Source organism: Chelonoidis abingdonii, chromosome 5 (genome assembly GCF_003597395.2).
Source record: "Chelonoidis abingdonii isolate Lonesome George chromosome 5, CheloAbing_2.0, whole genome shotgun sequence".
Classification (NCBI taxonomy): domain Eukaryota; kingdom Metazoa; phylum Chordata; order Testudines; family Testudinidae; genus Chelonoidis; species Chelonoidis abingdonii.
The window spans coordinates 129,442,106-129,468,014 of NC_133773.1; the positions used below are offsets into that span (position 1 = coordinate 129,442,106).

Below are 25,909 nucleotides of genomic sequence, written 5' to 3' on the forward strand. Positions count from 1 at the left end.
ACCTTCATTCAGATGCGGCGTAGAAATAACCTCCGAAAAGCTATTTCTCCAGGTTTTCTGCAGCTAATGTCAATAGCAGGCACATATGGATCTGGATTTATCCTCTTCAAATGCAGTTGTGTCTATATGCTGTAAGTAGAATTAAAAAAGTCACTAGTGTGTTCATAGATTTTTAAGGAAGAGAACAGAGGTAATATAGGAATTTACATATTGGATCAGGCCTCTGAGGTTCATCTGGTTCAGTGTTCTCTCTGACGGTGGCCAGTACCATATGTTTCAGGTCAGGTTTTCTCAGTGAGTGGTCACCTAAATGTACTTATTGGGTTACATCAATGGTTCTCAAACTTCTGTACTGGTGACCCCTTTCATATAGCAAGCCTCTGAGTGTGACCCCCTTCCCCATAAATTAAAACCACTTTTTTATATATTTAACACCATTATAAATCCTGGAGGCAAAGCAGGGTTTGGGGTGGAGGCTGACAGCTCGTGACCCCCTGTGGGGGCCCGACACCCAGTTTGAGAACCCCTGGGTTACCTGATGTACTTATCTACTTACTAGATTAATGTATATATTAGATCATAGGTAAAAAATACTTAGTAAACCAGATGTTTTTTATACTAAAGCTATTTATTGGGTCATGACAGGCCATCAAGGTTTACGAAAGGATCCTGAGCCCCAAAAGATTGAGAACCACTGTTTCAGATGAAGATGTATGAACCCAGCAGTATGAAGATGTGGGATAGTCACACCTGATCTTGGTGGTGTCTCATATCCTGGTCTCTAATAGCTAGGTGTAAGTGCAGAATGACGCTTAATCTCTGTTCCAAAATTATCACTAATTATACCTTTGGATAGTCTTGATAACCATATAAATGTCCAACCTCTTTTGAATCTTGTTAATGACTTCCTGTAGCAATTAGTTCCACAGTCGGACTCCTCATTTATTTACATTTATTGTTTTTGAATTTGCCTGTTTAGTGCTATCGAAAGGAGGATTGTGTCCCACCTTATAAAATAACTGGAAGGGGGTGATCCTCCTAGGAAGAATTGATATTTGTGATAATGGCCTGAAGAAATAAAGAATAGAACTTTTAGTAAGCAATAATATATTGAGGAACACTTTAAAAATCTTCTGACTGTATTGAAATATTTCAGTTTCCATGTAAGACTCCTGTGCCAGTAGAGGCAGTGGGTTTTACAGCTCCTTTACAGAAGTGGGAGACGGGTTAAAAAACAGACCAAGCTTCACTTGTGCACATCTCCTACATGAGGGGTTTGTTGGCTGCCTGCACTGCCAGGAAGCTGGTTTTCTGGATGCTCTTTGGTTCGGTTTAAAATGTATAATTTTCTCTCTCCCCTACCCCTCCATCCACTTGTAGGTTTTCCTTGTCTAACACAGAAGGCTTTGGGTGAGGCTTAGTGGCATGGTTCTTAGGCACTGTCTTCTGATCTTATGCACTTTACTCCCTTTGAGTACAAAGGCGAGGTCAGAATGCACCAGCTCCTGTTGAGTACAGCAATACCGTGAACCTGTTCGGTGGTACAAGCTTTGTTCTCTTGCAGGCAGACTTGCCCATCCAGACTGTGAGAGGTAGGTAAGCAGTTGCCAATCTGTGTAGGATGTAATCTCTAATTTGGGTGTATTATTAATTATTTTTATTTTTTTTGTGCTGCTTTTCTCCAGTTGCTGGAGTGGACCCTCTGTTGCTATTGCTTGCTGAAGATCTAGGATCAGACTTTCCTCTGCTACAGGAAATGGGTCTTGGCCTAGCAGTCTTTGTAGGTTCTGGATTCCATGGCAAATTGGCTGAGTCTAGCTCTCAAAGGTGCATTTAATGTATTCTCTTCGTCCCTTTTTTCTGAGCCAATGACCCCCTGAGTCTTAGTTCTTCAAATCTAGTGTAGCTGACCCACTGGATAACAGGGTATTTTTTAGAGCACTTGATATATCTTCTTCTATTGTAGACCTACTTCTGAAGTCATTCACATGCTTTGGGCTTCTCCAGTCTTGATATTGTCTGAAAATTTAAACTCCATATTTCTCACTTCATACAAACAAAATGTCTCTTCAAATATTTATAAATCTTTTTTTCTCCTCATTCCCCTTCTAATGTATAGCATACCTAGCTGAATACTGCATAGAAACTTCGAATTCTGTGGCATGTTGTGGAAAGCATTGTATGGAGAATTTGCGAAACTTTTTGTAGCTAAGGTCACTGATTCTCTTAACTGAAGACACTTGGAATGTAAATGTTTTGTTAGATTCCTTGTATTTTTTGGTTCAGTTCCTAGTTTTTGACATTAAGGTTATTTTTACTATCTTTGTGTAATTTTTTTTATACCTTGTTTGTGCATGCCAGGAAAACAGTAACTGCTGCTTAAGTAGGATTTGCTAGCTAGGTGTTAAACAGTATATCTGGTCAGCACAAATAGAGCCTACAGACCTTATTTTTAACTATGGATAGGACATCAGTTCTGTCCCACTGCTTTCTGAAATGATCTTCTGGCTCGTAAAAGGAGAATAACATTAAAAAAAAAAAAAAAGACTTTTCCCCATGTTAAGTAAGGATCCCAGTAGTACTTTCTAGACCTAGTGGTTCATGAGATTCAAGGCCCTGGTATAGCAGCAGTACTTCTGGCATTTTGGCCCCAGGACTAAATACTGGAAATGTACGAATCTAGTAATATTATTGTAGTAGTAGTAAAGGCTTCATTAGAAAACGACACTTGGGGATCGAAAACTGCATAGATCTGGAACTTCTGTAGTCAGTCTTAGACTTGAGCCAAAAAGCCCTACTGGTCCAAGGAATTGCTTTTTTTTGTCATGAATACCCCAAGTCTAAACTTAAAGTACTATGGAATTTTATTCCTGCCAGGTCATGAGCTTTTAGAGTTTATAAAAACATATTTTGGTTACCATCTTGATATCTCTTTCTTTCACTGAAATTCTGATATGAATTTGGAAGCTGCTCTCTTTGAAGAGAAGATGCTAGCACGTAATGGCTTCTCTGTGATAACTGGTTTGGAATACCACTTTTCTGATGGCATAAAACATAAATTTATAACTTTAGCAATTAATAACAGATGGGCTTCTTACGTGGCAGTAGGAGTAAAGCAAGACTGGGGCGTTGTGGGGAGAGGGCAGGTAGGTGAAAGCAGGGTAGTAATCTGAGATGTTCTGCTTGGTGCATTACTTGTTGATGTGTCCAGGCAGCCTAGGGATACAATCAAGGATCTGTTGTTGGAGTCTGCTGCCCAAGTAAAGTCTAGATTGGGGGACAGGTTGTTCAACAACTACAAGGCTTGGGGAAACAATAACCACAGACAAATGCGTTCTGAGAGCTGTGGGATTAGGATATGCTATCCAGTTCCTAAACCATCTCCTCCCTTGCCCCATCTCTTTTGAGGGATACTTCACATAAGTTACTGCTTCTTCAGCAGATTTAAGACTCAGGTTTGGGAATCATAGAAAATGTTGCCCTTCGTCATTTGGGGAAAGGGATTCTACTCCCATTACTTCCTGATTCGCAAGTTCAAGGGACGGGGTCAGACCTATTCTTGACCTTTGAAGTCTCAACATTATATTAAATATGAAATTCCACATGGAAACCCTAATTCTGATTCTTCCTGTATTGGATCACAATGACTTGCTTGCTGCCCTTGATCGTCAAGAACCTTACTTTCATGTAGCAGTTATGCGAAGCCCCAGCAAGTTTCTGAAATTTGTTGACCCACCACTACATTATCTATACATAGTACTCCCTTTGGCCTGCCCTTAACCTTGTGTGTGTCTACCAAATGCATGACTGTAACAGCAGCCTATGTGAGGAAAATAGGGATTCACATCTTCCCTTATCTGAATGATTGGCTAGCGAGGGGCAAGTCCAAAGACCAAGTTCACCATCAAGTCTGGTTCATACTATGTCTCTGATTGTTCAAAATCAGCCTCAGCCAAAGGGAAGTCCACACTAATTATAAAACAAAAAAAAATGAATTTCATTGGGGCCCTACTAGAGTGTGAGGGCCTTTCTCTTGCACAAGTTGTTTCAGACAATTTGCTGTCTATATCCGTGTCTCAGATCTTCACCTCTCAACCACTGTTTGGGTATGCTTGACATTGCTAGCCTAAATGGCTTCATGTACTTATGTAGTTCAACACAGAATATCAGGGTTGAAAGGGACCTCAGGAAATCATCTAGTCCAACCGCCTGCTCAAAGCAGGGCAAATCCCCAGACAGTGATGGGGTGTGTGTGTGTTTTTTTTTTTTTTTTAAACCCCAGTTCCCTAATTGGCCTCCTCATGGATTTGAACTCACAACCCTGGATTTAGGCCAATGCTCAGACTACTGAGTTATTCCTCATCCCCCCATGTGAGATTATGCTTCTGTACTCTGCAAGGATGGCTGAAATTGATATGTTTCCCAAATTATTAATTTTTGAATAGCCTAGTCTGAGTACCTTCAGCAGTTTGGGAGTCCCTAGAGTGGTGGGCAGATCAGAACAATGTATGGAAGTGTGTATCCTTTGCTTATCCTCCACCAGCCAGAACTGTAATTACCGATGGCTTAACAGTAGGTTGGGGAGCACATCTATAGACTTTAAAAGCACAAAATTCAAAACAGATATGAGGAAATAGGTTGTGGTTGTTTTTTTTTTTAGTGTAACTAATAGTAACCAGTGGAACTTGCTGCCACAAGATATTGAGTCTGATTTTGGTAGGATTTAAAAAAGTATCTGTTTTGGTAGATGGTCTATCAGTATAAATTGAGACCATCTACAGTAATGTTTTAGGGGAATTTTTTTTCTTTTGAGGAGAAACACTCATACTTAATGGCATTAACTAGTAACTGACAAGTTTAAGAAGAAACTACTCCATCGGTAGCTTGGACAATTAATTTTTTCTAAGGCATTAGCATCCTGACTCAGTAGCCAGTATCAGAAATGGCAAAGCAGACTGGGATTAGAACGCTGTGCTGCAGTAGTTTGCCCAGCAAAGGGCGAGGGGTCTGAATTGAAAGAGGGAAGGAAAAATTGTTGAAGCTTCGGTTTGGTGGAATGAACCGCTCTAATCTATGAATGATATAAAGAACTATGGATGCCTATGTATGAGAACACGTCTGTTAAAATACAGGTTACCTCAAAATAGTTACCTTTATAAGAAAACTTCAATTTTTAGCAGTGGTCTGAGTGCTGTCATAGCCACACTGAGCTGTCTACTGCAATCTCTCACTCTGTGATTACCTAGTGCTGAAAGCTGGCATTTCCCAACAGGAATGGCAGGAGCTGAAATCTAGTAGAAAGTTAAACGATTTAGTCCAACTAATGTAATTTATCATCTTTGTAGTACATACTCTATCTTCCACAGCTTTGGTAAATTTAGGAACTTCTCACAGGTAACTGTATTGAACATATGTCTCTCTCTCTTTTTTTTATTTTTTTTTATTTTTTAAACAGGCTCACTTTAAATTTCCTAGTAGGATCAGTTTTGGGTGAAGGAATGTGTGATGGATTGGGGGAGAAGGAGGGAAGATAGAAACTAGACCTATATCTATGCTTGTAGTTCAGTCTTAGTAATCACAGTATATATTAAGGAAAATATAAACAATGTAAATTGCTCAGTAGCAGAAAATTGCCTTAATGAGTGTCTACTAAAAAGAAAAAGTAACTTACCCATCTTTGTGACTATCTGGAGCTAATAAAAAGTGACAACTCCCTGATGACTGGTTGCTTAATCTGAGTTTGAAATAGTGTGCCATGCTAGTTCAAGAATTCTTTTTCTGGATTTAAGTCATGGTCTGGAATGTCCAATTGATTAAAAATTAGTATCCAATAGCCTTATCCCCTCCACTTTGCATAATAAGATGCATTAATTGAACTAAGGTTTTAGTTTCTACAATATGATGCAAAGAAAAACCTTTCGTATCTAGTCTTGTTTTAGCTGGTACTTTCTGTGTCCATTATGTAAATGTTCCTTTGTGTATCATCAGTCACTTTTTTTCCTCTGCTAGTTTGATTGGATTTGCCTACCTGTCCTTTCTAAGCAGGCGATTTTGTAAATTTTTGCACGATTCTGAAACGGCAGCTGAAAAGCTTAACAGGAGTTGGTGGCTGCTCTCCTGGAGTAATTATCCTATGATAGTTTCTTAATCTGAAAGTCTTTGCATTAATCATAGATTATTAGGATTGGAAGAGACTTTAGCAGGTCATCTAGTTCAGCCCCCTGCTCAAAGCAGGACCAATCCCCAAATGGCCCCCTCAGGGATGGAACTCACAACCCTTGGTTTAGCAGGCTAATGCTCAAACCACTGAGCTATCTCTCCCCCCTAAAATATGTCAAAATGAAATACTTTTTAATAACATACTCATCTGAATTGATGGAAGCATAGTAAATGGCAAAACCCAACTTCAGATAAAATGCTGCAGCTTTCTAGACTTTTGAGTCAGATTCCTTTTCTTGGTTATGCTTGCTTACTTCCAGTGAAGTCAGTCAGGTTACCTGTGCATAACAGCAGAATTTGGCTATGTGCGTACATCTGTAGATATAAGAGCATCAGAACATGAAAGCAGACTTAAATTGTGTTGTATGGTATGTCAGATACTTTACTTTGGTTTAAAAAAAACACCACCACACCCTTCTACAGAGCACTTAGTGATGAGTGCATCAGGAGTTTTTCAATTTCTGATTCAGAGATTTGATTGGATTTCAGAAGAGGCACTGGCAAATGTTTTGAGTCTTGGGTGCTTATAAAGGATGACAGCATTGTGTTTTTAGCTTGCATTTCTGTAGAAACAGGCCAATGAAGCTGCAGTGCTCCCAGGAAGCATTCAAGTGTTTCTTAGCCTAAACAATACCTGCTTCACGGCAACTAAAATCAGAGTGGAGCGAGGGGCAGGAAGAGTGACAGCAGCATATTGATATTATCCCAACAATTATACTGTTTCCAAAGAAATCAGCTGTTATATAGGGCTATAATATGAAATTATATTCTCAGGATTACTTCTAGGTGACAGGTTTACAGATAATCAGGCAGTATTGTATGGGTAATACCTAGGTTTTAACTTAAGTCAAGTACCCAAATAACCTCTGGCTTACTATTAGCAGTTATTCAAGAACACTATTATATGTGGAAAATACTGGACATATTTAAAATATAAATACAGTATGTTGAAGTATGTTTGTAATATAAATTTACAAAATAATCACTTATTTTCCAATATTCCTTAGATTAATCTGTTTTTATCACAAATTGTGTGCAGTGTTGTTGCTGTGTCGGTCAGTTAGAGACAAGGTAGGTGAGGTATTGTCTTTTATTGGATCAACTTCTATGGATGAGAGAGACGAGCTTACACAGAGCTGCTCTTCAGGTCTGGGAAATGTACTCAGAATGTCACCGCTAAATACAAAATGGAACAGATTGCTTACCATACATGGTTAACACACATTTCAGTAAAAGACATTATCTCACTCACCTTGTGTCCTTTATCACAAATTCAATTTTTTTTTTTTAAAAAGTATCCTGTTGAATGCAAACAAAACTTGTTGATGGTTTGGTGCTTCTTTTAATTTGTTGAGTCTCTTCCTGTTTGGCCATTCCCAACATTGCAAAAACAATTCTGAAGAGTAAACAGTCTTTGGGTACTTTACATTTGACTTGCATCTCTGAATATGTGCTTGGGTATAAATAGCTCTCTGTTCCAGTTTTGTATAAATGCAAGTGAAGCATTTCTTCCTGATGCTTCACAGAGCACATGGTTTAAAGTGAATCAGTCTGACTTATTAATCGTTTTTATTTGGTACTATAAATTTACATGATGTGTTTACAAAGGCAGTATGATGTGTCCCTACACTGAAAAGCTGACAGTCTGAAATAAGTAAGCTAAGATATGGGACAACAGTTCACTGAAGGTTGAGTGTAGAGAAATTATTGCTGAGACAAAAGTAGAAATGAGTTTGGAAGCCTAGATGGGGACAAGGTCGAAGATGGAAAACCAAAAAAGAAGAGAGATTTACATTATTTCATGGAGAAGTGCAAGGAACAGCAGGAGAGTTAGAGCAATTGAGCAAAGATGATGGGGGTGGCTTTGGTAAGACTGTTCTTGATGTAAGTAGGTAGCTAATCGTCGAAGAAGAGGCATGATGAAAGAGAGGTTACTTTCTGGGCATTGGTGATAGTAGGGATAGCAAAAATAAAGTTAGGTAAGAGATGACCAGGGCACAGCATGTACAGCAGTGAGCTTACTGTTGGTTTCTCTTTATTGCTAGCCAAGGAAATGTTCTCTTCAATTTAAAATGTGTATTTAAATGCACATTTACCTTTCCAGACAGCTTTCTGTTTTACAACTCTAAGATCCAATTTTAGCTGAAGATCAGTAATTATAATTGTTAAATATACGTTTTTATAAGTGTTATTGGTCTCTATACATATCTACCTAGAAATATAGAGAAGCAAAAAATATATTAACCCCCCCCATCCCGTTCTGTTCATACATAAAAAAATCTTTTAGCTAGATCTGACAGAGGGGCTTATTTGGGAAACATAATATTCATTATGTTGAATAGCCTGAATATCTTTCCTGTTTTATGACACAAGAGTCTACATTTGTTTGTCCTTCCTCTTTTGTATAAACTTGCTTTTCTACACACTTGTCACTAATTTTGCTTTAGTGATTTTTTTATGACAAAAAGGAATCTGTCGATAGAGCATAATGGTTGCTGTATAGAATGTCCTGTGGGAAGGGAGAAAAATAAGGGCTGACAAGCAAAATTACTGAGATGTGACTTCCGCCTTTGTGGTGGTAATTGTCGGCGATCAGTATAACTCAGTAGGAGCCATACTTGGTGAAATGCGATCTGTAATCTGTGAGGCAAGAGAAAAAAATGCAAGATAAATTTGGGGATACTAACATCTTTGGCTATATGTCAAAGGTCCTTAAGTATAAATCCAGTTATTATAAAGAATTTAGTGGGTACAAAGCTGACTTTTTTTTTTTCCTCCCCCTTCCTTCCCTCCAACTTTACAGAAAAGCAGACATGATACGCTGAAGGCCTTTGGATATAAACTTTGGTAGTAAGATGGAAGCATAAATCTTGAGATTTAGAACAGAACCAGAAATGGCTCATGAATACTGAAACAGGACACAGAGGAGCGTCCAACACTTCCCAGTGTGAGCAGTGGCAAAGGGACAACTACCATGGTAACACTAATAACGGAAAAGCTGCAGAACCAGAGCTTGGACGATCTGACGTGTAAAACGTACAATATTCACCTGGTAAGGACATGCCAAACTACCGTGTAAGCTTTTTGAAGTAGCAGGTAGTAAAGAAGTAGCATTCATAAAATACACACCAAAGCCAAGAATGGAAAATTAAATTAAATTATGGATTTAATTATGGGTGAGTTCCTAAATATAGGAGGGAAGTGAAGCAGGAGTCTTGTGGAAAAAGAATATGTAGTCGTGTAGCTGAAGACTTTATCATAATGCATATGTGCAAGGGAGCCAAATTGAGGTTGCACAGGCAGCCGTAATTCTGTTTCCTAACATTCAAGTCCTTGACTTTGCCACCTTAAAGTTCTCTTAGTGTATGTTTTGTGTGTAACTTGCTTGAGGTTAGAGGGAAGCAAGGATTGTAAGTGTTGCATGGTAGATCAGGAGAATCTTACTTTTAAATTTCTGTAAAAATTTGCCACTTAAATTTTGTTTGCCTCATTTATTCAGAGAATTTTCTCAAGTAATTTGAATACTAGTTAGAAGGCATGGTTATGTGCTTATGGGGCCATTGAGAAGATATGATGAAATGCTAGAATGTTTTGTCTGCAAAGATAATACATGCTTTTCTTGCAGCAGAGATGCCCCAATTGCGGCCTTTGTTTATTCACCTAGTTCTACTGCAGGAAATATAAAGCAGCAAACTTTTTTTTCTTTTCTTCTTTTAAAAGATATGTAGAACACACAGCTTTGTGGTGAATTATGGTATGTCTTTGAGTGGGGGCAATCTGGTACACCAGGGGTGGGCAAACTTTTTGGTCCGAGGGCCACATAGGGGTTGCAAAACTGTATATGGAGGGCCAGGTAGGAAAGGCTGTGCCTCCCCAAACTGCCTGCGCCCCCCNCCTAGATGTGCTCACATATCTTCTATTCAGTGCAGGTGGGAGCATTTATTTATTTACAATAGACTAATGTACAGACTGTATCAATGCCACTGTAGCACTCTTGTTTAGACTATTCCTGCTATGATAGAAGAGGTTTTTTTTCTGTTTCTATAGGAACTCCGCCTCTCCAAGCCATGGCAGTTGGGTTGATGGAAGCATTGTTCAATTGACCTCAGTATGTCTACACTGGGGGTTAGGTGGGCATAGCTACAGAACTCAGGAGTGTGAATAATTTGGGGCCTTTGGAATGCATCTATCCTAAGTTCAGTACAGGTAGCTGCCAGTAGTTATGGCAGAGTGTTTTCTGCATTGCCACTGCATTATGTCATTCCTCCCATCCAATCATTTCCCTAGAATAGGAGGGAGAGGCACCAGGCACCTCAAAAATTTGCTATCAAGGTATGCAAGTAAACTGTTGTGTAACGGCAAGGTGGAGGCTGGGCTGCATCCAGTAGACTTCATTAGTAACAGGAAAGGAGTCCATCGGATATTGGTTGCTGGAAGGTGGTTTGCCAGTGAGAAGAAAAACTGAGCCTCCTGGGATGAAAGGGTTTCAAGAGAATCTGCAGGGTTAAAACTCTCAAAACTTATGAATAGTAGTTGCAGTCATATACTTGTTAAACTTATGGGAACAAAGTCCTACATGTTTCAAGAAGTTCTAAAACTCACATCCCCTTTCTCAAGAGGAAGCAAAGTTTGCAATGAGCTAAAGTTGCCCTTTTTCCAAGTTTTTCAAAGATTATCTATCTAATCTATCTATCAACTTTTTCTACATCTGTGCATTGGGGCCCACATTTACAATTGTATTTAAGGCTTTTAATTTCCACTGAAATCAATGGACGTTGGGAACCTAAATACCCTTGTAGATCTGGACCTGCATGTTTTACTTAAATAGGCACTAGAATGATCACAAGGTGACCTTACGTGTCTTTGGCCTTCTTCTATAACTTACCCCTGTCCCTAACTGCCCCCCTGGGACTCCACCCCCTACCCAACGCCCTCTGCTCGCTGTCCCATGACTGCCCTGACCCCTATCCCCACCCATATCCCCGTACAGGCCTCCTGGGACTCCACCTATCCTGTCTCTCCTCCCCCCTCCCCCCAGAATCTCCGCCCCATCCAGCTGTCCCATGCTCTTGTTTATTTGAATTGTTTTTCTGTAAGGTCGCATTGTAAAGAAGAAGCGGGTAGCATTAGCTCATGTAGATGTAAAGAAACTTGTTTGTCTTGCAGTTGATTGAACAAGAAGTAGGACTTGTATGCTCTAAAGTTCTACATTGTTTTGTTTGAGTGCAGTTAAGTTTAAAAAAAAATCTACATTTGTAAATTGTACTTTCACAATAGAGACTGCTCTACAGTAATTGAGGTGAATTGAAAAATGCTATTTTTTACATGAAAATATTTGTAATAAAAATAATATAAAGTGAACACTGTACCGTTTGTATTCTGTGTTGTAACTGAAATACATATATTTGAAAATGTAGAAAAAGATCCGAAAATATTTGTAATAAATTGATATTCTATTACTGTTTAACAGTGCGATTAGAGGCAATGAATCCGACTAATTTTTTAATCTCATTAATTTGTTTTGCGTTAATCATTTGAGTTAACTGCAATTAATTCACAGCCCTAATTAAATTAAAAATATATTTAGTAGTATATATTTGTTGCCAAGTTTGAAAGAGTCACACCATTGAACTGGTGAGAGTCACTGGCTTAAGCGCCTATCATCAGAAATTGTTGAAGTGCTAACCTACCTTGTGACAGCAGTTATCTCTTCTGCAGGTGCAGAAGAATATTTTCTTCTTTTCAGTTCATTCAACTAGTTCAGGTCAGTTACTAGTTCATCCTAAATTAAGAAACCAATTGGGATTTTAAAAAGCTGGAATACTTGTTTTTCCCCTTTCAATCTGCAAGTAAACTAGGTGTGAAAAGATGAAATCAACTAATTCAAAAATTTTGAACATAGTAGTGAGAAATAATCAGTTCACTAACTACAGGTAATATACTTCCATTAAATAAATCAGCTACCTTTAAATGAAAAACACATTTAATAAACTAACTTATGTATCCAGCATCTTTAAGATGCTTCATTTAGCTAAAATAATTATAATGCTGCTCTGGTGCATTTTAATTGAATTTCCATCCAAAAGAGTTTGACACTAATCACAAGTGAAAAATGAATCATCATAATAAATAGGTGCCCAGGCTCCCTATACAGTCCTAACATATCAGTCACCATTTTTAAATGTCATATTAAAAAAAAGTGATTTAAGTATCAGAATAAATGTAAGTTAAGCTTATGTGATTGCTTACATAAATTTGTATAGTTACGATTTATCCTCTTGGTTACCAAAAAACCCATCAAATTTAGTGTAAAATGTTATAATTGGTTTAAATCAACATTTTTAATAGGTTAATGTTTACTGGTTGGTAACTTTCTTTAGACAAATAACAAAAAAGCGCTTTAATTATTGGGGGGGGGGGGGCATGTAAAACAAATAGTGCATTTGATTTGCAAAATTGATGCTCTCCTGAAAACGGTGGTAGGTATCTCATTAGTCATGACATTCTGGCCATTTGATTTTTGGAACTAATATTCTGATTCAAAGACACTGACTGATTTGTGTACAGAAATAGTTTTCAGTGCCCAACACTTGTAAAAATCAGATCACAGGTTTCAAGAGGACTTTGGGTATGCTGGGTATGAAGAATTGGATCCTGAAGTAGGAGATTTAGTGGTGAGTGGAATACTCAAGAGAAGACTAGACAGCTCTTCCAGTATCTGGGAGAGAGCATGGACTCAAGGGCCAAAAGGGGAACTAGTAGCATTGATGTCTTATTGTCTCGCCCTTTTGTCCTTTAGGAAGAGGAAGCCATAAAACCAGGGGCCATACTAGTGAGTCAGAAAAGCGTGCTCTGCCTGGGTTCTGTGATCTTTATATCTGGAGCTATCAATTTAGACTTGGTCGTTTCTGGCTGATATGAAAGTATATCTACAGAATGTGCTGAAAATACACTGCAATCCCCTTGGGTTGAGGGTGTGGCCAGTGAGCTTTGTAAACTTTTTTTTTTTTTCCTTGAGCAAATGTGGCTGACATACAGAATAAGTTTCTTCAAGCTGGTAAGAATCATCAGAGGTTTTGTCTGCTGGTACTGCTGCTTTTGGTCTGATGGTTCTCATCTTGGGGCTGCTTTTTTTTTAAAGACTTTTTTTTTTTTTTTTTCCCCCTGTCATGGAAGTGAGCTATGGTATGTGAAGTAAGGAAGGAAATGTTGAATGGCAGTACCTATGACTTCAAGTTTTAGGATATTGACAGGCAAGCGTGAATGTCTTTGGACTCATAGCCAAGATAGGAGAAGGCTTTTAAATGAGCCAGCACTACTCAGGCTTGTTTGCATAGAAAAATTTGCAGTGGAAGGGTCTCCTGGACCCAACTACCAGTGGAAAGATTTGAAGGCTAGATTTGTTAGATGGCAAAAAAGTGCATACATTGATACATTGACAGTGCATGGGCATTTGAAGGCTCATAAAGTAAAGGTCTTATCACGGTGGTATCTTAGTGCATGCACAAAGGACCCAATGGTGACTTCTCGCTTTCCTAGATGGTATGTTGTCCCCACACTGCCATGTGCTGCTCCTGCCCTCTGCCTTGTCCTGCTCCCCGAGCCTCCTGCTTGCTGGGTGGGGGGGAAGGTGGGGAGAGGGGGGATCATGTAAGGGTGTCCCCCTCCCCACCCCGCTTACCCCTTCTTCTCCATATAGAGCAGGGTGGGGACACGGACAGAGAGCTTGAGGCAGCAGCTGCTGTCTCAACTCCCTGATCCACTTAAAAAGACAATGCATTTCAGAGTACGTCTACACTACAAGGTTATTCTGATTTTTACATAAACCAGTTTTGTAAAACAGATTGTATAAAGTCGAGTGCATGCGGCCACACAAAGCACAATAATTCGGTGGTGTGCATCCATATGCTGAGGCTAGCGTCGATTTCTGGAGCATTGCACTGTGGGTAGCTATCCCGTAGCTATCCCATAGTTCTCGCAGTCTCCCCCGCCCATTGCGATTCTGGGTTGAGATCCCAGTGCATGATGGTGCAAAAACAGTGTTGCGGGTGATTCTGGGTAAATGTCATCACGCATTCCTTCCTCCATGAAGGCAACAGCAGACAATCATTTCACGCCCTTTTTCCCTGGATTGCCCTGGCAGACGCCGTAGCATGACAACCATGGAGCCCGTTTTGCCTTTTGTCACTGTCACCGTATGTGTACTGGATGCTGCTGACAGAGGTGATACTGCAGCACTACACAGCAGCATTCATTTGCCTTTGCATGACAGCAGAGACAGTTATCAGTTGTTCTGTACAGTCTGCTGTGCCATTGTAAATTGGCAATGAGATGACGGTTATCTGTTCTGTACCATCTGCTACTGTCATGGGTGCCCCTGGCTGTGGTTGGCTGGGGCGCAAAGACAAAAATGGGAATGACCCCTTGGGTCATTCCCTCCTTTATGGTATCTAAAAATAGTCAGTCCTGCCTAGAATATGGAGTAAGTGTACTAGAGCACATGTACAGGGCCGTCTCCGTGTCAGATCCGCGAATGGGATGGCTGTGATGCATTTAGGGGTGCCCCTGCAACCCATGTTGCTTTCCCTCTCCCCACTCTGGGCTATGTTGCAGGGCCCTCATTTGTCTGTGATGAAGTAATAAGATGACAGGATAAGAAATGACTTTTGTTGTCATGGGGGAGCGCTCCAGCTCTATGAGGGTAGCGGAATTAATTGGTGGTGGGGGAGGGCCGCATGCCGCTGCTATGCTATCAGGCAGTAGATTTTTTATCATCTGAGGGGGGGGTGTGGAGCTCAGCCCCTTTGCTATGGATGAACGGTCCAGCCGTTCTGTCCATCTGCCGGAATCGGGATTTCCTATTTCTACCCGGCGCCCGTGGTGATTCACTGGGCCAGCCGAACCTCGGGTGTGCCAAGGACGCTCCGTCTTCTGATGTACCCGTCTGCCTCGGGATGGGGGAAGGTGCGCTGTTCGTGCCATAGCACCGTGCTCCAGCAGACTTGAGTATTCTAAGTGAATTGAAAAGTCAAACAATTTTTTCATTTTTTCATGGGTTGGTAATTGATTGATTATCCTGAACACCCCGACCTGTGTTTGACTCTACAGGCTTGGAGCCCCAGTGCAATGTTTTTGGACTGCGGGAACTGTGGGAAGCTGGAGTCCTCGTCCCCCCTCCTCATGAGGGTCATTGATTCTTTGGCTTTCCGTTAGCTTGTACACAGCGCTGTGCTGTGGCTCTATCATAGCCTGGGAGACTTTTTGTTTCATGCTTGGCTTTTGGTCTTCTGCATGGCGCTTGATGACGATTTGTCATCCTGACGTGATTTAGTCGTATCTTGTACGGTATGTGGGCCTTTTTGGATTTGAGATGCATCCACGTGTGATCAGGCTCATTTGGGCCCAGGAATGCGTTCGGAAGTTTGCGGGGTTTTCTGTCTACCTGGCCAGTATCGAGTTAGTCGCTTCGAGTGGTCACATGTGCCTGGTGGTACCTGTGAGCTACGTCGATTTGCGGCCATGCTAACCCTAATCCGACATGGCAATACTGATTTCAGTGCTACTGCTCTCGTCGGGGAGGAGTACAGAAACCAGTTTTAAGAGCCCTTTGTATCAATATAAAGGGCCTCGTTGTGTGGACGGGTGCAGGGTTAAATCGGTTTAATGCTACTAAAATTGGTTTAAACATATAGTGTAGACCAGGCCTAAGAGTGGGTCAGCTTACTTAAAGGGGCAGTGTGCATTTCTCTTTCCCACACACAAGGTGTGTGTCTGTCTCTCTCTGCATACTGTCTGCCCTCCCCCCCCATTCCTGCTGCCTTGTAGAGTGTGAGGTTACATTAAAAACAATGCCTTAACCCTTGAGGGCTCAGCCGAGTGCTATTCATTGTTTAGCACGAGTTCTCAAACTGGGGGTTGGGACCCTTCAGGAGATCATGAGCTGTCAGCCTCCACTCCAAACCCTGCTTTGCCTCCAGCATTTATAATGGTGTTAAACATATAAAAAAGTATTTTTAATTTTTATGGGGGTGGGAGTTGCACTCAGAGGCTTGCTATGTGAAAGGGGTCACCAGTACAAAAGTTTGCGAACCTCTGTGCAGCAAGGCATTCCCAGGGAAATATTCCATCCTCTTCCACCCTCTAACTTCACCACCTCAACTAAGCTTCACAATCATCATAGCTGTGAACAGTATTAAATTGTTTAAAATGTATACTGTGTGTATATCTATATAATACAGGTTTTTTGGTCTGGTGAAAAAAATTCCCCTGGAACCTAACACCCACCCCCTTACATTAATTCTTATGGGGAAATTGGATTTGCTTAATATCGTTTTGCTTAAAGTTGCATTTTTCAGGAACATGACTACAACGTTAAGTGAGGAGTTACTGTATTGTCATTCTGTCCACACTTGCTTCTCAAAACAATGGTGTGAGTTCCTATCTCAAATTAGTAGATAGAACAGAAGAGCGCCTCACTCTTAGTTTAGCACAATGGATTATATTACGTATTAATAAAATTATAGACTATGTAACTGGGAAAATTCAGTTTGACAAGATGAACATGAATGAAATAGTGCTCCCTACCTCTCAAGACTAAAACTTTTTGAAACCTAAATTAGTCCTGGGATCCTGAGACTCTTGCTGTTTCTGGAAAAAAAAAATTGTGTTTTTATTAAGTAGCTAGTTCCAAATGCATCTGCAGATATAGAAAATATAGGATAAAAAGTATAAACAAAAGTCTATAAGACATGCAGGCATTTTAGTGGGGTAGGATATTTTTAAAGAAAGCAAACTGTCCTTGCACTACTCAGTATCTTAGTTGTGAATTTGAAGTTCAAGGTTTTAAAGCTGCCAGTTGCACTTCAGTGGTAAACAGCAAAAATGCTCCATTGCCCAAGGATGTTTACTTAAAACTGAACTTGTATCTGGAAGGAAGTCTCTGAACAATACTATCTCTTTTTCCTTTGGCTTACTACCGAAAACAAAGTCCAAAAAAAGCTTTTAAAAAAAGGACAGGTTTTTAAAATAATCAGTCCTTCCTCCCCATCCCCAGAAAAACTCTACAAGAATCTGAGTTCTAGTAAGGTTATTAATTTGCCTTTTAGTTATTAGGAGGCTTAATATCAAGCTGCACTAGGTATCTGAGACAAATCTAGTCACTTTTCCATCTAAATTTATAATTACTGGGAGAAAAACATTAAGGTCTTGTCTACACTACTGGGGTAAGTCAGCCTAAGTTATGATTCTCCAGCTACGTGAATAACGTAACTGGAGTTGATGTAGCCTTAGGTTGACTTACCGAGGTGTCTTCACTGCTCTGCATCAATGGGAGACTCTCTCTCCATTCGGCTTACCTTACTATTCTCACGGAGCTGGAGTACCAAAGTTGACCGGAGAGCGCTTTGCCATCAGTTTAGCAGGTCTTCACTTTGCATCTCTAGCAGCAGCGTTGATCTCCCTGGTAGTGAAGAGAAGCAGAGTGTACCAACTGTCCTTACTATGCATTAGATTTGTGTTTCTAAGGGTTTTATAGAATACACATATAGTAACCGTATGTAAAAGCCATGTTAACATGATGCATCTGATCACTATTTGCAATGATTTGTATGAAAAACTGTAGCTATTCTTTGGCAATCATTAAATTTTATTGTGAAAAATCTACTTTTTTAAAAGGCAAAATCCACAGATCTGCTAAAATATCAGTAAAACATAGCAAAGTACACTCTTAAAGGGCAACAAGTATTTTTCTCTTATAAATGCCATAATATGTTTATCCAGTCCTTAGTATGTATTTGAGTCTAAATTTGTATTTACCTAAAAGACTGGAAGGGCTTTAGTAAAGCTGTTCAGGTATGCTGGATTTGTAATACCACAGGAGCATGAAAATTCAGACAACAGCTTCTTAAATTTCAATTTCCTGCTGTTTTTAATGAATTTTAGGTGTGGATCCAAAGCTCTCTTTATTTTTATTTATTTATTTATTTGTTGTGGGGAGAGGGGAGTTAGGGATAGATTATTTAGTTCATATTGCAACCCAGGAAATACTTGAAAGCTTTTTGAAAGATATTTTGGATTCTTGTATATTGTTGTACCAAAAATTGAAAACTTAATTTTTTTTAATTATCAGTAACTTAGACTGAAGAATATAGGTTTTTTTTTTTAAGACTCCCAACCAGAAACATGGTCATTCCATTAATTATTTTATATATATAAAATAAGGAAACTGGGAACTATAATATTTTAAATTTTCCTTAAGGCTTGTGCTCACTGCCTTTCACACCATGTATAGTTATATGGTGTTGAAATTTTTTTCTGATTAATTTCAGTACTCATCTGAGAAGCTGAACAAAAGTGGCAGCTTGTTCCCTTTCGAAATCAATGGTAAGTTTTTTTTTGTTTTGTTTTTTGTTTTTGTTTTTTCCCCCCCCTGTAATCGTAACAGTATTTTACTGAGGTAATTGGTATAGTAAGCCACCTTTCTATTGAAATAAGGTGGAGGGGATTGGAGCATGCTCTTACAGAGCCTTCTTGCTCATGTGTGTCTTGGGACAATACTGGGAATCACTGGTTGTCAATTTTTGTACTTGGGATCTGCTTTGCGTAGTAAAACCCCTTGTTACATGTTTTTGTTCAATATCTGTTATGTACCCGGTTTTGTCCTGTCAAAACTTTCTTCAGAGCAGAAAACCACACATTAAACTTCTTTACACACCTTCATAAATATAGGGCTTTGCAATATAGAATAAACCATATATTCGCTCTCAAATATCTGTTAACGTGATGCAAACAATCGAAGTTCATGTCTAGTGTCTTTTGATGTAGGAAAACCTGCATGTATGTGGTATTTTGTGTGTGTGTGTTTTGTTTTTGTCCTGGGATATCTGGTTACTGTTCTATGTTTCTGTTATCTTACTGCCATGTCATGGTTGTGTTTTTTTTTTTTTTTATATCTTTGATTTATTGATGATGGGAAAAGTTTTACATTTTACATCAGGTTAATTTCTTTATAAGATGTGGTACATTTCATTTACTCAGTGGGATTGTCTCCTGAGATACTGATCTTTGTTTCTTTGAGGTCCCCAAGGGAACAGCAGTCACACAATCTTACAACAGCATCATACAAACAACAGTAGTCTCAGCACATTTACTGTAAAAATCCATCAATTACTTTGAGCAATTATTTCTGTTTTTTACATGAACCAGCCTTTGTAAGAGATCTTAAAACTAGATGCTGACAAAATTTGCTTTACAGTAGTATCTCAAAGTCACAGACAGGACCAGGCCTCATTGTATTAGGTGCTTTATTCACATTGAGTTAAGGATGGTTCCTACTCTGAAGAGCTTATAGTTCAAGGCAAAACACACATAACTGTCCCATCTGAAAGACTGGGGGAAGGAGGACAAAGGAATTCTAATATATACCGGTATTTGCATAGACCAGTTGTCTGGACAGTTATAGTTGTAAGTTGGAAGGGTCTTTTGAGTAAACAAGATGTGGAAACTATTGGAAGACCCTACTGGCCATGTAGCATATACATCTTGTAGCTTATTGAGTTTGCAACCCTCAAAGCATTTTAACAAATCAACTTTTGCCTGTTTAGGTGTGTGGTTTTTTTTTTTTGGTTTTTAAAGTACCAACTGCGTGGAAATATAAGAACTGCCAAACTGGGTAAAACCAATGATCTGTCTAGCCCAGTATCCTATCTCCCAGCATGGGCCAGTATCACAGCTTCAGGGGGAGCATACTGAACAGGGCAGTGGGAATGATCCACCCTACTTTCCCTTCCAGACTTCTGGCAGTCAGAGGTTTAGGGTCACCTGTGAACATGGGTTTGCATCCCTGACCATCTTCAAGATCCATTTGTAAAATATTATTAATCAGTGAACCTAGACAACTTTTTACCTCCAGCTTTAAAAGTAATACTCTGCTCTAATATACTTTTAGTATAATGAAGACAAACTTGATCTTCTAATTACAGGCTTTAAAAACTTACTTGGGAAAGACCTTTGGGTGTCCCAAAACTTTAATTCATCCTTTATTACCACAGCCCCTGGATGAGTGAAATTTACTTGGTTAGAAAATTTGCTAATTTAAACCAATTAGCCAAGCATAAAGAGCTGTTAACTGGCCAGCAGGACAATAATATGCCTTTCAATTTGCAAATCCTAGGCCTCTGTTGTACTTCTTCTTATGCTTCATTCTATAATGTAGGGGAACAGCTGTAAAATGTGCAGAATGTTCTCAAAGAAAAGCTTCACAAAAGAGTGAGGCTAAGTGGCAGACTTTTTTTTTTTTTCCAACCCAGCATTGCCACTTCAGATCATAAGAAGTTGTACACTATGGGCTGTCTGTATTCACAGTAAAATTTGTATAAGGGTTTTAAAAAAGTGTAAAATAAGGGGAATGGTGGCCTTAATTTAGGGCTTTCAGAGGCTTTGTATCATGGATATGAGTGGGAGGGACAAATGTTTCACTATCCAAAAAAAAAATCTTAACAGTTCCTAAATAAGAGTTCTCAGGACTTTATTTTTTTAAGCTTTTAGTCACATTATAAAGAATGAACACACATTACGTAAGCCTTGGATTTCCATAATGTGGTGTCTTGAAGGAGAAAACATTACAAACCTATAACTATTGGGTTTTACGTATGCAGTATATCTCCATAATGGAGGAAGACAAAATGATCTGTGGTCCCTATAGACTTAAAATGGTCATAGTTATCGGCTAGATTTTCACTGGTGTTTAAGCAAAAAAAAGAGAACCCACAACCTGCTGGATTGTTCACAAGATTTGTTGAACCAGCTCCGCTCTACTTACCATGGTTCAGTGCTACTGGTCTTAATGTCAATATTATTTTTTGTAGTCTCTGAAGCAGCAATAAATTTGCCATTACTGCTTATTAATATCAACATTATTTATGTTCTTATGAATGTACAAAATGGTGTGCTGAGAATACTATGCTTTTGTAAGTGACTTAGAGCTAAACTATCCATAGCTCTTAATGTGCAAAAGTGATTCACATTTTCACAGTTGCAATACTGAAGTACAGAGGTTGGGTCTTAGGGTACAGAATGCTAATGTTACTTCAGGAAGACTTCAGGAGAATTTGTGTGTACTGTTTTTTTTGGTTGTTTTGTTTTGCTCTGAAATACCAGAGTTCTCCAGTAGTAATCTTCCCCTTCAGAACTAGCTCATATTAGAGGGTTGGGTTTTGGTGAAGATGCGGAGTTAAGTGTTCCCTTCACAGCTAAGAGAACTAGGTCTTCCAACTTGTTGTTTTTTATCCAAATAATATCTCTGTTAATGTAAGCTAACTGTATCCTATTTTTCTCTTTCGTCCCTTACATTTTTCTTTCTTAGAAGAGAGCCCTTGGAAAGCTTTAAATGGGGGTTGTCCAAGCCAAGCTGACGCGACCAAAAATGCAGCTTACCTTTTCCCAGTGTGCCCATTCAGTAGAGGCACAGCTAACAACGTGAGTCTGCAATGGCAGCAGGAATCTTCCAGCACATCTATGGTGTCAGGATGGATAAGTGAACTAAACCTTAATGAAAACTCGGGGCAGCCATTGGCGCCACCTACCAAACGCCACTGTAGGTCACTCTCTGAGCCAGATGAATTGGCTCGTTGTCGGTCACCATGGAAACCCGGCAGTTCAAAAGTCTGGACTCCTGTGTCAAAGAGACGATGCAACAGCGGTGGCAGTGCCACCTTGCAGCGCTGCAACAGTCATGGGAGTGCAAACTTACAGAGAAGCACAAGTATCAGCTTGCCACAAAATGTTCTGTCCTTAAATAATGTTTTTACTATCACCAGCTTCAATACTTCTCCAGTGCCCCGACCTTCCTCTGCGAGCAGCGGCTTTGTGGACAGTAGTGAGGGAAGCACAAGTTCAAGTATCCGTTGGAATTCTGGAGGACCTTGTGACTTTAACCCTAGGCGTCGCCTCTCCCTTTCACAGGAGCACATCACCGAGACAGGAAACCTCTTGCCTTCAGCCAACAGCACTCCCACCTCCACACCAGAGCTCAGCCGTCGTCAGGGCTTGCTGAGATGCCGCTCACAGCCTTGTGTCCTGAATGAAAAGAAAAGCCGGCTAAAGCGTAGACGAGAGGAGGATGTACGGTGGAATCGTCCATCTTTAGACTTTTTTAAAATGACACGGGTGAGATTTTACTTTCTTGGGTAGGGTGTAGAAATGAATTATTGCATGCAGGCTATTTCTAGAAAATAGTTGGCTAAATCAAACTTTTCTGTGGGTGTGAAAGTCAGATTAATTGGTGTGTTAATATTGGCTTTTGTAATTTCAGCAGTACAACTAGTCTTCTGCCGCTTGTTAACTTCATAGATTCATAGACTCTAGGACTGGAAGGGACCTCGAGAGGTCATCGAGTCCAGTCCCCTGCCTTCATGGCAGGACCAAATACTGTCTAGACCATCCCTGATAGACATTTATCTAACCTTCTCTTAAATATCTCCAGAGATGGAGATTCCACAACCTCCCTAGAAATGCAGTGCCCAGAACTGGACACAATACTCCAGTTGAGGCCTAACCAGCGCAGAGTAGAGCGGAAGAATGACTTCTCGTGTCTTGTTTACAACACACCTGTTAATGCATCCCAGAATCACGTTTGCTTTTTTTGCAACAGTATCACACTGTTGACTCATATTTAGCTTGTGGTCCACTATGACCCCTAGATCTCTTTCTGCCATACTCCTTCCTAGACAGTCTCTTCCCATTCTGTATGTGTGAAACTGATTGTTCCTTCCTAAGTGGAGCACTTTGCATTTGTCTTTATTGAACTTCATCCGGTTTACCTCAGACCATTTCTCAATTTGTCCAGATCATTTTGAATTTTGACCCTGTCCTCCAAAGCAGTTGCAATCCCTCCCAGTTTGGTATCATCTGCAAACTTAATAAGCGTACTTTCTATGCCAACATCTAAGTCGTTGATGAAGATATTGAACAGAGCCGGTCCCAAAACAGACCCCTGCGAACCCCACTTGTTATACCTTTCCAGCAGGATTGGGAGCCATTAATAACTACTCTCTGAGTACGGTTATTATCCAGCCAGTTATGCACCCACCTTATAGTAGCCCCATCTAAATTGTATTTGCCTAGTTTATCGATAAGAATATCATGCGAGACGTATCAATGCCTTACTAAAGTCTAGGTATACCACATCCACCGCTTCTCCCTTATCCACAAGACTCGTTATCCTATCAAAGAAAGCTATCAGATTGGTTTGACACGATTTGTTCTTTACAAATCCATGCTGGCTATTCCCTATCACCTTACCACCTTCCAAGTGTTTGCAGATGATTTCTTTAATTACTTGCTCCATTATCTTCCCTGGCACAGAAGTTAAACTAACTGGTCTGTAGTTTCCTGGGTTGTTTTTATTTCCCTTTTATATAGATGGGCACTATATTTGCCCTTTTCCAGTCTTCTGGAATCTCTCCTGTCTCCCATGACTTTCCAAAGATAATAGCTAGAGGCTCAGATACCTCCTCTATTAACTCCTTGAGTATTCTAGGATGCATTTCATCAGGCCCTGGTGACTTGCAGGCATCTAACTTTTCTAAGTGATTTTTAACTTGCTCCCTTAATAGTGTCCCTTTGAAAAACTGCCAACTCTCCTCAGTTGTTTTTCCCCTCAGTCTTGATTCCCATGGGACCTTACCTATCAGCTCTCTGAGGTTACCAAAATCCATCTTCCTGAAATCCATTGTCTCTATTTTGCTGTACTCCCTTCTACCTTTCTTAGAATTCCAAACTCTGTGATTTCATGATCACTTTCAACCAAGCTTCCTTCTACTTCCAAATTCTCAACAAGTTTCTCCCTATTTGTTAAAATCAAGTCTTGCCTAGTAGCTACCTATAACTCTCTGCTACTAAGGCCCAGCTTGTGCACTGCAGCCTGTTTCTACAGACTGTACAAAAGGCTGCATAAAAACACTTTAATAGGGTTGGGGCAGAAAAAAAAATTTTGGGCTTGCTTCTGAAATGTCACAAACTTCAGGGAGGAGGTGGAGGGAAAAGTAGTCAGTCAAGTAAGTCTGTTCCCATGAGATGGGATTAGGTGCAGTAGTAAAACATTCTATTGTGGTGCAAATGTGTTCTGGTTTAAGTAATCCTTTATGGCTCTAATACCTCTGTAAGTCAAAGAAAAAATGAGTCAGAACATATATTGGCCGACTACAATAGCATAGATAAATGTGCATCAGAAAAACCTGTAGGTGAATACAATTAAAGAAACTGCTAATAAAGAGAACAGCGGAAACAGATGTATCCTCATAGGGCTTCTCCAAACATTGTCCCACAGAAGTAGAAAAATGCATTCTTGAGACCAGCTGTACAAAATTCTATTCTCCCACTCAACTGGGCATGAGAACTTTCTTTGAATGAGTAACCATTTGTTTTCATTATCTGCATAATCATGACCTGGGGGAAGTGTAGACTTTGTACATGGGTTAACATTTTCATAACTGTACAGTGCTGATGTAGATTTAAGTTTAAAAATAGAATCCCATTGTTTGGTGTCCATGGAAGCAATATCAAATACTATCACTTGGGCCACAGAGAGAAATCTGGCATTGTGGTGTCATAGGTCAGTATCATCCACACCCTTTAACGCATCTTCCATAACTTCATTGCTACCAGCCTTGAAGAGGTTCATGTAACCTGCCTTCCTCTTCAAAGGAGAGCTATCCTAGTGATAGCCTGGTGAGGGAGACAGTGTAAAAGGATGATAATGAAAGATAAGATGAGAAATAATAATTTAATTTTTAGTGTAAGAACTACCTAATCTTTCAAGGAACAAGTTGAAAGAAGTGGGACCCTGGAAATCTGTGGTTACCTGTTATTGGTGAATTTCAGATGAGGACATAGAGAAGTTCTGGTAAAGTGCTGTGGGATGAACTTTCAGCTGTTGGATGTCTTTCAGCTGGACTGATTCTTACCTTTATTGTATTGTGGTAAGCAATATTAATTTGGCAGATCAAATATGAAATAGGCAAATTTCCTTGGTTTCAGAAAGGTAGTATTTGTTACCAGAGAGTGTCTGAGCCCAGAGTAACCTCTAAGACCGATGGGAAGTGAACAATTGGGTAACTTTAGGTACAGTAGCAGGAGTAGGATAGCCAGATGTGAATAAAATTGACACTGCCTCTTGCTTTAGTAGATGATAAGTCTTAGAGTCTTCTGAAACTGGCCTTTCCTGAGACGATCAGAGCATTGGTTAGAGGGGTAGTTTTAGTTCATGAGAATCATAATATGAATTTTATATGGGTGGGAGAGGAGAGTTGGAGCTATGTGATCATAGCCCATTTAAAAGGTATGTAGTCTGTGCACCTTTAATGAAAATAAACACGATTTAAAAAAACCAAATCATTCTGAGAGGTATCAATAAATTTCTAGTGTACTAAGTGATTTTTTTCAGCAAACCTTCATTACTATGTCAACCTCTTAAACTAGTCCTTTTATTTATCCCTCAGATAATTTGAAGATTCTCTTTGATAAGATGTTGACAAATATATTTTTGTATTATGTGAGTCAGTGCTTTTCTTTTTATACTAATTTTTATTGGTTCTCTTTCACGTGAAGTAATTTTGAAAAACTTTTAGTTTAAAGACTATACAAAACTTGGGTTTGAAATGAGATCATGGGCCTTGATCCTGCAGCAAGTGCC

The 25,909-nt window shown here is 39.6% G+C and overlaps 1 protein-coding gene across 3 annotated transcripts in view; it reads left to right on the forward strand.

The window, feature by feature from the left end:
- Nucleotides 1-25,909, forward strand: part of FAM53A (family with sequence similarity 53 member A) — a 98,933-nt gene that overhangs the window by 15,735 nt on the left and 57,289 nt on the right. For 2 of the 3 annotated variants that reach the window (XM_075066639.1, XM_075066640.1), the window contains exons 2-4: nucleotides 9,023-9,271; nucleotides 18,546-18,600; nucleotides 21,581-22,383. In XM_075066639.1, the coding sequence (XP_074922740.1) occupies nucleotides 9,194-9,271; nucleotides 18,546-18,600; nucleotides 21,581-22,383 (936 nt within the window). In that variant the 5' untranslated portion in view covers nucleotides 9,023-9,193. Of the gene's footprint in view, nucleotides 1-8,986; nucleotides 9,272-18,545; nucleotides 18,601-21,580; nucleotides 22,384-25,909 lie in introns of those variants that run through there. The other variant, XM_032769706.2, reaches the window with a different exon arrangement.